The following is a 12,143-nucleotide window of genomic DNA, read 5'->3' as shown; positions in this document are numbered from 1 at the left end:
TATGGAAACTTTTAAACAAGGGTATTTCTACTAAAGATCGCTTAATTCCAACAAAATACTACTCCTTAATGATAATATCTTTTCCCTAAAAAAATACCACTAATGTAATATGATAACTTGAACTGATGGAAGGTTGAATTTCAAAAATTTTTATTTTCTTTGGTAAAGGTTGAATTACAATTGGGGTACCACTTAATTGACTTCTTGTAGTTCATTTGCTTAGAGAGATGAATTGGGTTGACTTCGTTAGTAGTTAATAATTGGGTTCACATTTTATTTTGGATACATAAATTATATTAAGAAGACGAAAAAAGAAAATATTAAATATACAAAAAAAGGCATCCACCTAGAACCCTTTTAAAACAGGCTTAAAAGATAGAAATGGGACAGATCTCGTATCAACAAAAGTGCCAAAAACAAGGACGTTATAACCGAAAGTAAATACAGAAATCAACATCTCCCTTAACCAATTTACAAAGTTTCTCTGGGAAGTCAACCAATCAAAAAACAGTCTCCACATCACCCATAGGTAAGGAGGCAATGTAATCGGTAAGTTGATTCACCTCCATCCACACATGCTTATATTCCACCGAAGAAAGAGATGCACTCAAATGATGGATTTTGCTCTTCAACCATTGTAATGTCTAATGACTTTTAATCTTTCCATGTAGCATGTCCACAACCAATTTGGAATCTGATCGAATAAACATTTCATAGAAACATTTTTCAATACATAATATCATAACATGAAAGATAGCATACAACTCCGTAGAAAGGACTGATCTATCTATACTTACACCTGCAAAAACAATAATGGGGGAACCCACAGCATCACGAATCAGTCCACCATAAATTATCTTTTCTTGGATAGAGAACCATCAGAATGCAAAGCAAACATAGATTCAAGAGATCGAAACCATTAACATGCCTTCGAAACAATAGAAATCCAATGCATATTAATTCCCCAACTATCAGCAAGAAACTGGTTTCTAAAGGTGTAAATCCCAATAAGAGAAATACAGAAACACCTAAAAAGCACATCTTCTACAGTTGCAGTGACAATTACTGGGATCTTTGTTCTTGTCTTATTAGGTTGACTTCGTTAGTAAACAATTATAGAGACTTTTAAGCCGACCTCAACTTCCTCATTTTATAGATTATCTGACTTTGTATTTTTTTTTGATAAATTTATAAATTATCTGATCGCCTAGGGTAGTTGGTGTTTCCTAGTCCCATCACTACCAAGCAACCAAAACTTCTCTTAATAGAAAGAGTCCAACCGTATCTGAGAAGGCTCTAAGTAAGGTCGTTTGATCGTTTCTAAAGTCTCACTGGTCTATAAAATTAAGGGAATTTAGAATCTTGGCCTTTTATTATATTATTATTATTATACACGATCGTACATAGTTGTTAGCATCAAAATACTACTCCTTCCTGTGCAGTTATCTTCCAAAATTGAAACATTTCCAGATATCTTGGGAGGGCTCTCATTTTGATATTCTGGTCTGACTTGTTGATAAGACTTTTGGCTGTGGGCCCTGTGGGGTTCAAATTAATTGTAGCCATTTGATGTTGGCGTGGGTACGGGTCTTCCGGTCTTAAATCACTTGGGCAGTCAACATACAATTTTTGCCACGTGGTTGGTGAGTTTTTATCAGTTCTACCCCTTAAAAAAAAAAGTTTTTATCAAAAAAAAATTTGGGGAATTGTTTCAATTTTATTTCATCTTGCTTTTTTTTTTCTTTTTCTTTTAGGATTTTTGGTTTTTTTGTTTTTTAATTCACTTCACATCATGGATTTAGTTCATGGTATCATGACATTATTGTTCGTTGTAAATATTGATATGTATTTCGAATAAAAAATAATTAATATGAGTTAATTGTATTGGTCCGATTTCATATCAATACATTATTTTTTCATTAAACACAATATATGTATTATATCTATCGATCCATCAATATCGATCACAATTGATACCAATATGACGAATCTAATGCCAATTCCTAGCTTCACATCAAACTATGTAAAACCTAGACTTTCTTGCTTGGTCCAAGTGAGGAATGGACGACCTGGTATGATCTTGAAATGGTTATTAGTGACATGAAATGGACATTAAGTAGTCCAGAGAATGAGGACATTAAGACAGAGGAAACTTGATAAAGAGAGGTGCTGAATTTTTCTTTTGGATGTTTGGACTTCAAGAAAAGAAAAAATTCAAAAAAATTTGAATTTAAGGAGGGAGAAAGAGATACATATATCAATGATTGTGTTTGTGTCAAGATGGATTTTATCTTATGATGTTTTTTCTTTTCTTGGAAGTGTTGGTATTGATTTAATTCACGATATCGGTTATTGCCAATACCAATATTGATATGGCCAATCTGATATCTATTACTAAAACCGAGGGTGTGCGAGTATGGCTTGGAAGGTGGGCCCAATTTCCATTGCAACCTTAAATATCATGATCTGGTTTGAGTAAAGAGATAGGGAGTGTGAGGCTAATACTTGGGAGTCCTGAGTGTGTGGTCTAATTTTTGGGTAGGTCCTAAGAAGAGTTTAACTCATAATCTCTTGATTGCGAAGTGTTGGTCTTTGTCAACCAGGGTTTTTAGAATCGTAATCAGATACGGGAATGGTCTTGATCAATGTTGATCCGGATCGTCTCGTAACAATTTGGATCAAACCCTACGTCTGTATTGAGTTATTGATATGGGGATCAGTCAAGAATCGGATGAGAGGAATCGGATGACCCCTCTCATCCGCAATAGATTCTTAAAACCAAGTTGCCAACGAAATTGTAACTTTATTGGGTGATAAAAAGACCATTAAGACGGTTCCTACAAGTTCGTTGACTAAAAGTCTCTCTTTCTCTCTCTTCTTGGAAAGTTAAGTTTCAACATCTTATATAATAAACAATTTGTTGTCACCAAAATTGTGAATTTAAAAGTTACAATCTTCTTTTAATTGCGTGTTGTCTTATTCCCTATAACTTATTTAATGCAGTATTTAATTTAAAAATAAAAAAAAATTAAATAAATGCAGTATTTAAGGGTGAAGAAAGGTTTTACAAAATTAAAAGTTATTTAATTCAAGTGTAAAAAGGAGTTTTTAAAAAATTGAAAATATTTAATACAATATTTCATACAATTTTATGTGAAATGACAAGATTCACCCTCATTTACAAAATGTGTTATATATACTAAAAGAAGGTCAAAAAACATGATTTCCGTATAACATATGAGAGTGCTATGTCTCCATACTTACAATGAAACTTTATTATTCAAAAGCTTGGATGTAGGTTAATTATCAATCGTTCTTTCTTGTGGAGTTGTATTCTAAAACCTAAGTATTCTCCGATAAATAGTACATTAGCCGTTAACTTTAAATCTAAGCAAGGTTCTTGGATTTGGAATAGTGTTATGCACATCATTCCTACTTCAAATAGGATAGTATGCTAGAAAGTAGGTATAGGAACCTCAATATATTGATCGGGATAAAGTTTCAGATTTGTTAGCAGGTAGAACTTGGAACGTCCCCCAGATTAATTCTCTCTCCTCTCAACAACTTGTGTCTATGATCTTGTCCATTCTCTAGGGGTCTTGTAATTCTGATGCTTAGATAGATCAATTGGGTTGTCTTCGTTAATAGTTAATACTGAGAATGGATCATCAGCACGTACATACAAGTGAAGGTGAACGTAGAAGTGAGAGATAACCAACCACTTGCATGTCCTTTTTCTTTCCATTAATACCCCTCCTTGTAAATGGCAAAAATAAGATAGGTGGCTACCTCTCACACATATGTGCAATAATTGGGTGGACTTTTTTATTAGTCAATTAGTAAATTTAAAAATTGCAATATTCTTTTAATTGTCTACTGTCTTATTCCCCAAAAGTTATTTAATGCAGTACTTAATTTAAGAGTAAAAAAAATTAAAGTTATTTTATTCAAGGATTATAAAGAAAATTTTAAAAGATAATTAAAAGTTATTTAATTCAAACATAAAAAGGAGTTTTTAAACATTGAAATTATTTAACACAATATTTCGTACAATTTTAAATGAAATGATAGGATTCACCCTCATTTACAAAATGTGCTATACTAAAAGAAGGCCAAAAAACATGATTTTCCCTTATAATATATGAAAGAGTGTTGTATCTCTATAGTGAACAGTAAATTTATATAAGATGGGTGTCAGTGATGCCATCCGGCCTCAAAATTAGTAATCTTTGGCATCGACGATACTTCTAGTCCTCAACATGGTTTGAGGAATCGATATCAAATCAGCCAATTCATATTGATACTGGTGATATCGATGTTTGGCCGATCCCGTATCATTGGATCAGTATAGACAAGGGTAAAAATGTAATGAAAATCTTTTTTTTTTTTTTTTGAAGAAAACACAAGTAAATCTGACCGTTATGGACCAATCCAAATTAATATCAGTCTCTACTGATACTGATTACTAAAACCCTAGTCCTTAGTCCCTATTCTACCTTGTGGATAATTTTTTTTCTCCTCTAGGCTCTAACTCGTAAATATGTATTAAAAAAAAAATTTAGAGAGTTACATTATCAAAAACAAACCTTCTTAGGTCTATGTTGTTATAACCAAAGTGGTGAAAGATGAGGAAAAAAACTTGTACATGTCACCTTTCAGAGCTTATAACAATTTAAAAAAAAAACTTAAAATAAAAATACTTTTTTTGGAGAATCCAATTTCACAAGCTACAAATAAGCCATCAAATTACATTATTCAAATTTTGAAATAAAAAAAACCTACAACTACTGAAAATACTTTAAAGAACATTGTAATAAAAAAGTGGGTCATATGATTGAATCAAGCTTAAACTCGGCAACAATCTAATGCAGTGTGACCTGATCTATTTCAATAGGGATCAAATTTGTTTAATTGTCATGTGCAGGAACTGTACTCCTCCCGCCCCCCCCAAATAAATTTCACCTTATGTGCCCTCTTCAATTGGGATTAGAAAAAAAAGGGAAAATTACACATACCACCCCTGAAGTTTGACGAAAGGATATTTTCACCTCCCAGTTTTGGAAAATTCTGCGTACCCCGCTGAGGTTTGCAAACGGTAACAAATAGGCCCATTCCGTCAGTTCATGACTAACACTGTTAAAATTAAGAGAGAAATTGACCAAACTGCCCTCATCTTCCCCAAATCATTTCTCTTATTTTTATTCTTGAAGAACCCTAACCTGCAACTGAAACTTAACCCTCATCACCCCTTCATTACCTCTTCTCCTTCTTCTTCTAAAACCTAATCGAATTGTTGCTCCACCATCACCACGTAGTGTTTAAGTAGTCGTTCTATCCCGGATTCAAGATCATTGTCTGAAATGTCATTCTCCATCTTCACCAAAAATAAAAAATGTCATTCTCCATTCCAGAGGGTCAGATCGCGTGGGAGAAGATATTTTCCCTTCACAAAAACTGGGTCCTAAACGGTTTGTTTGTATCTTTCGATACAGCCCATAAGTCCCATTCCATTAGGAAGCAGAGATCTGAGCCAAGAACTGTAAAACCGAGATCTTTTAACCGGCGAAAAGGGCAGCATCACTGGAGATCTGACACTGTAGATTTATACTAGCTAAGTGGTTTTCCGATATTTGCAGGAATTTCAAATTTCATAAAAGGGATAAGTCTTCCTTGGTTTTTTGGGCTCTCTTCTATTCTCATTCTCCCACGAATTGAAAGGAAAAGGGACGAAAAATGCAATCTTTGCTTTGGATTTTCCAATACTGAAATCTCTGCGATCACTTCGATTGACCTTCCCAAATCCTCTGCTTAGGAGACCTTATATCTAATGGGGCCGTTTCTTCTTTATCTTTCACTGGATTAGGTCAAGCTTCGGATAGGAGACTAACTGTTTCAGTGGCTACTTCATTTGCAGCTCCACCATCGCCATCTACTGATTAAGTAGTCATTCTATCCCGCAAGGACAATTTCGACAATTCACATCATACTACCCTAAATTCCTTAAGGGTTGAAAGGGTTTTGAAACCTGCAACTCATCTTCCCCAAAATCGATTGAAGAAGATGAGTTGCAGGTGTTTTTTTTTTTTTTTTTTTTGTCTCTCTTGTAGGGGCAATTCCATCAGTTCAAGTCTAATTTTTAACAGTGTTAGTCATGACCTGACGGAATGGGCCTATTTGTTACCGTTTGCAAACCTCAGGGGGGGTACGCAGAATTTTCCAAAACTGGGGGGTGAAAATATCCTTTCGTCAAACCTCAAGGGTGGTATGTGTAAATTTCCCGGAAAAAAAAGAAGAGGAATTATCGGGAAATATGGATGCCGACAATTTTTACTACCAGGTTGCATCTTGGTTGAGACCCAATTTCTCCAGGAGTAGACCAAAAAAGTATTGAAAATAAATAATAAATAAGCGCTCATGTTCTTTGTGCCGTAGCGCAGGCTGCGCCCAGACACATGGGCCTGCAACTCAGGGGGGTAGGGTAGTCATTGCGCCCACCCCCATGTGTCTAGGTGCAGCCTGCGTCCCTGGCACATAGAACATTCTCCCAATAAATAATTTATGGCTGAGGCAGCGTGTTGGGATGTTTTCTATGCACCCAGCAGTCGGATATGCGTTGTTGGGGTGTTGGAGAGGATCCTGTCCCAGTATAGTGAGGACACAAGAATCCAATCATAGGGTCATTTCATCCACGATGAAAGAATTCTTCATTCCCCATAGGTGAAGGAAAACTTTCATTGAACAAGAAAAACATTCATTTTACAATTAGAGATGTAAATGGATAATCGAAAGTCCATATTCGATTCATGTTCTTATTCGTATAGAAGAATCCATATGTATTTGAAAATCAGTTACCAAAAACCATCCCAATCTGTTCAAAAGCTAATCAGATGTGGATACAAATATTTCAATTATCCGATCCATTTAGTTTTACAATACTAAAATAACCTTATCAATTTAGGGTATATTACTAGTAATTAAATGGCAAAACAAAATTATTTATGAGGAAATCTATGTAATTTCATATATGACATTGCAACATTAACCCTAGTAGGATAGTGGATTCAGCTTTACACTTTCTTATTTTCTCCAATTCTTTGTCGCTCAACGTAGACAGTGAGACCACAACACTGCTTTCTTTAGACTCACTACTCCATTCTCTAATCTTCATTAGAATGTAAATGGATAGTTGATAATCCATTTTCGATTCATACTCATATCTATTTGGGAGAATCCGTGTTCAAAAGCTAATCTGATGTGTTATATTTGATTCGACTATCGACTCCATTATCCAGTATTGAAAATCTGCATTTGATTCGTATTCATATATATTTAAGGGAATTTGTATTCCAAAGCTAAGCAGATGCATTTATATTTGATTTAAATTCCATCCATTCACATCCCTAGTTACAATGTTTACTGTTTAATAATTTTAAGACCAAAAAAATAAGACCTAAAAGTGGGCACTTCATTAATGATTTGAATCAAAATCGACCAAGCTTAATCTCAATTCATGCCGATCCATATTGGATTTTTAGGGTTCAGACTGATTCCGACTTAATTGGAGTCTATCCCAATTTCCTGCCGATCCATATGTGAACCATGGTTGGGTTGGGGTGGGAATGGGAATGAGAATGGGGCAAGCTGCCTTTTCCCGACTTGTTTCTTCCCTGCCAAATTGAAGCAAATGGCGAAAATATTAGGGATTCTCCGTTTATTTTAGTTTTAAAGCACCATGGCACGGGTTTGAGTCACGAAAAAATCTACCTATATGACGGCGGAGTTTCTTTTTTGCCATTCTTCTTCTTCAGCCATAACCATATCTCTTATCTAATTCATCTATGCCCGTAATCCTATATCGCAATCAGGTCATATACAAAGCCGGAAAGTAATCCCTCCCGGCCTGAAGAAAGAAGATGGAAACTAGTACAATAATTTGTGAATGGAACTCAAATCCAGTTAATGCTGGAAAGATCATATCATTTATACACTATTATTACTAAGTATGATTTGTCAATAATGTCAGTGCCAACATGGCCAGGCCCTGGATCGATCGCCATTGTTGCAGTGTTGGAGGGAGGTCCTATGGATTAAACACTACTAATACTACAACAGGTTGGTGGAAACTCGAAAGGCCATGTCCGTCGTCGGATTCCACCTTGAATGTACGGCTTCCATTCGCCACAGCCTTGTGAAGATCTTCCATTCCGACTCTGGAACATGTGAACACGAATCTCTGCATCCGGTTCCGTTCATTCACCATCATGGGATTCACTCCGTATCCCCATTCGCAGATCCCTTCCTTCAATTCACATTCGCAGAAGATTATTTGCTCTGGATTCCGAGGATCGTAGATGTAGATGGAACCACCTTCCATTGTCGCACGCATTGTCGACAGGGGCGAGTTCGCGTTCCTCATTTTCTCCACCATTTCCGGCGGCATCTCCCCGATCGGCCTACACTCGTAGGTATCTTGATCCACTTCCCAGAGCCCCAGTCCGTGCAAATCCTCAGGTTCCCCCATTAGCCCCACCAGAACCAGCCGGTCATTGACGAATCCGATGGTGGAATGAGTCACTACCACAGCCACAGGTGGATTAATCTTGTTTGGATTCGAGATCAGGTTTAGATTAAAGGTGTCTCCCCATGTCTTGGTTTCAGCATCGAAGGAGCAGATCAGACGGGAACGCTTCTCCAGCAGGTAGAGTTTGCGATCGGTGGCGGCAGTGGAGATCCAAGTGCCGGTGGCGGAGTCCTTGAACAAGGACGGCATCGACTGACACGTGTCCCATCTCCCGGAGTCGATGTCGTACATTTCGACGGCGAGTGGGTCATCTATGAAGTCGAAGGTGCCACCGGCGACAAGGACGCGGGAGCCGAGTCGTGCGACGATGGGGTTCTCGCGCCACACAAGTGGCGCTTTCACATGGTGCCAATTCAGGTGGAAGGGATCGAAAGAGAAGGAGAATCCGGCGGTGGAGAGTGAGTAAACTAGGTGTTGGGAGTCGGAGGATCGGAGTGCGCCTGTGGTGGTGGTGAATTGGGTGTTTTGAATGCGAAGCCAAACGCGAGAGGAAGGGTCGAAAGCGAAGGCGGAGGTGAGGGAATGGTTGCGGTGATGAAGGGCGTAGACTATGAACCAGGGCTTGAGACGAGGAGAGATGCGGAGGGAGGTGGAGACAGAGCCTCGCCACGCCTTGGAGACGTGAGAAGCCGCCACCAGATCCAGCAGAGTCAAGCGGGTGAGGACCATCGCCTCCAACACATCTCCATATATAGGAGCTTCTTCTATTTCTATTTCTTCTGCTGCTTCATCTCCTTTTATCTCTTCGTCTTTATGTTTTGGAAGGATTCTCTTGATAGCCTTAGCCATTATTGCCAAACCTCTTTGTGTGAAAACAGAAATTAAGAAAGAGAGAAGGAAAAACAGGAGGAGGAGCAGATATGAACGGAAGAGAAGGGAAGGGAGAAGTGGTGTATATATAGTATACTCAGTATCATATCAATACCAATGTGGAGAACGGTAGACCTCCTCGTTTTCTTGCCGCGATAGCCGTGTGGGATAAAAACGGTAACATTTCTCCTCTAATCTATCTATAACCAAAATAGGAATAATGATCAACACATGGTTTTAGTACACGGTATCGGAACGGATATCGATAACACGCAAAATCGATATGGTATGAGCCTGAAGCGGCTGTATCGAAAAAAATTACCTTTGAATTTTCTTAAAAAATGAGTTTTTTTTGACCATTTTATCCCTTGTCTGTACCATGGACTACCATGCTATTGATATAGTATTGGTAACTAACAAAATCGATACGTATCACCCGATACAAGTGATACCGATACTTAGAATCATGAAGCCAAATCATATAACACCAGCAGTATTTTTTCGAAGATTTTTTTTTGGCACTTTTGGATGAAAAGTGCCGGGGGCAAGCTGTGCCCAGACACATGGGGGTGGGCAAAATAACCACCCTGCCCCCCTTGAATAGCAGGCCCATGTGTCTACGCTGTGGCACAGAGAACAACAGCCCGTATTATACCTTTTTAATCTCATTTCACATGGTGAGTCATTTTCATTCATTTATTATATTTGTTCACGAAAATAAAATTCATGAATATTCTTAAAAGGGAAAAGATTGTTTGAGCTGACGCATAGGCAAGTGGCAACGTTAGTATCTCCTCCTCCTCTCTCCTCTCCACCCAATACTCCTTTGTGATTCTGTTCAAATTGAATTGAAATTGGCCGAGTCAGATTCCGATTCTTGCTGTTTTTACTGGTTTTCTAGGGTTCAGGCTGATTAGTGCCGATTGAATCCCATAGGAAGGCCGATTCCATTTGCGTGAACCATGTTATTTACAAATCAAAACGGCATCTTGATTGATGCGTTCCGTAACTGTTACGCTATAGACTCTCAAACGGTTGTCGCAGGGATGGAGTGGAGTTGCAGGTGTGAGGTAGGGTTGAGGTGGGGATGGGAGACGTACGTGGTAGGTGTGAGGTTGATTGGGAGTCTCTGTCATGCATGAATCGCTCCTGATCGATGTCAGTCGTAGTTGACGGGGTAGGGTTGGGCTTGGGGAAGGAGTGAAGTTGAGATGCAGGGTAGAGAGAGAGAGAAAGAAGAGCAAAGGATCTTTATCCTCTCAGTTCCCTGCTCAGTACAGTTTGTCTGATTCCTTTTTTAGGGGGTCGGAAAATGACGACCTTGTCAATGACAACAGAACAATGATCAAGATCTTTATCTCGTCCAGTTCCCTATCCGGTCTAGTTCTCAAATTCCTTTAATAAGTGAGTTGAAATGACTACTTACCCTTGCCCAAACACTCTGCCCAAGTGGGGTCCACCACCCCCTATTAGAGGAACTGGGCATTGGGCCGGGCAGGGAAATGAAGAAAATAATTTTCCCTTTCGCATCCCACCCATGGTTCATCATCTCAAATTGGAACCACTGATATCGGCTGGATCTGATTGGTATCAATTGGATCTGATTGGCATCAGTAATGACTAGTCTCAATACACTACTTGGGTGGGATCCACCCTCTTTTATTAGAGGCACTAGGGAATTGTACCGGACAGAGAAACGTGATAAAAATTCATCCAAAGATTTTGGGCAATTCATATGGAGCAGTTGACGGATCGAGGTAAGAACTCTTTTTTTGTGTTGATTTTTTTCTACCACAGTTCGTGATTTAAGTTACATTGCACAATATCAATTTAGGTTACCATTTTTTTCCATCATACATCACGATGAATTGATTTTCTGACAAGCATTTGGCAACCTTGTCTTTCTACAATATGATGAGTCTTCTTTCCTCATGTAACACCATATTTTTTTTTTTTTTTTTAAAAAAACACTTCAGCCTATCCCAAGTTTTGGGATCTGGATCTTCTATTTCTGTGCCCCCTACACATAGCAAGGCGGAAAAGACCCTCTTACCCCCGCTCGGGCAGTGTTGAGTCAGTCTTTTCGCCGCTTGCTATGTCTGAGGCACACGATGCAGTACAAGCAGCTTGGTAATAGAGGGATCTGACCCAAGTTTTGGTAGAGAATTTTACAAAGCAAAAGAAAACTCCTTCTTCCTTTAATGAGGTTGCATGCATCGTTTGATTATCAAGAGCTTGTTATGTTATTGATTTGTTTGTTAGATTCTGTATCATAATGATCAAGAGCTTAAAGATACATTTTCAAGTTACTAATATTATCACAAAACAAAGAGAAATTTCATGATGATGATGATAACAATGATGTGCTTTTTATATTATTTTGACCAATACTGACTGATACCGGTCCGAACCAATCCAAATAATATCAGACGATCTATTCCAAGATTACACAACATGCCAATACTGGAACCGATCCATGGAAATTCAATTTATGAGTTTTTTTGGGTTTTAATTGATTTTTACCGATCCATATCGATATCAAATTTGGAATCGGCCTAGACTGATCCGACACCAATCCTAGGATTAAGAACCATGATCCATGATCCACCCTCCTCTTTTTTTTAGTAAAAAACTTAGTCTTTATTCAAAACGGGAGAAAGAATGCTATCTGGGCACTACTGCCCCAATGCCTAGACACAAGGGTGCATGCAATGACCACTGCATCCCATGGAAAGATGGATTTTCCCGGTGG

The 12,143-nt window shown here is 38.1% G+C and overlaps 1 protein-coding gene across 1 annotated transcript in view; it reads right to left on the bottom strand.

Moving 5' to 3' along the window:
• The window catches only part of LOC122672033 (F-box/kelch-repeat protein At1g23390-like), a 64,428-nt gene extending 55,038 nt beyond the window's left edge, over positions 1–9,390 (bottom strand). The window contains exon 1 of the mRNA XM_043869542.1: positions 9,302–9,390. Coding sequence (XP_043725477.1) covers positions 9,302–9,370 — 69 coding nt within the window. The 5' untranslated portion in view covers positions 9,371–9,390. The remainder of the gene's footprint in view (positions 1–9,301) is intronic.
• Positions 9,391–12,143: the final 2,753 nt, after the last annotated feature.

This window comes from Telopea speciosissima, chromosome 8 (assembly GCF_018873765.1).
Source record: "Telopea speciosissima isolate NSW1024214 ecotype Mountain lineage chromosome 8, Tspe_v1, whole genome shotgun sequence".
NCBI classification, from domain to species: Eukaryota; Viridiplantae; Streptophyta; class Magnoliopsida; order Proteales; family Proteaceae; genus Telopea; species Telopea speciosissima.
Note: the sequence above shows the minus strand (reverse complement) of the source record. Positions and strands in the feature narration are given on the sequence as shown.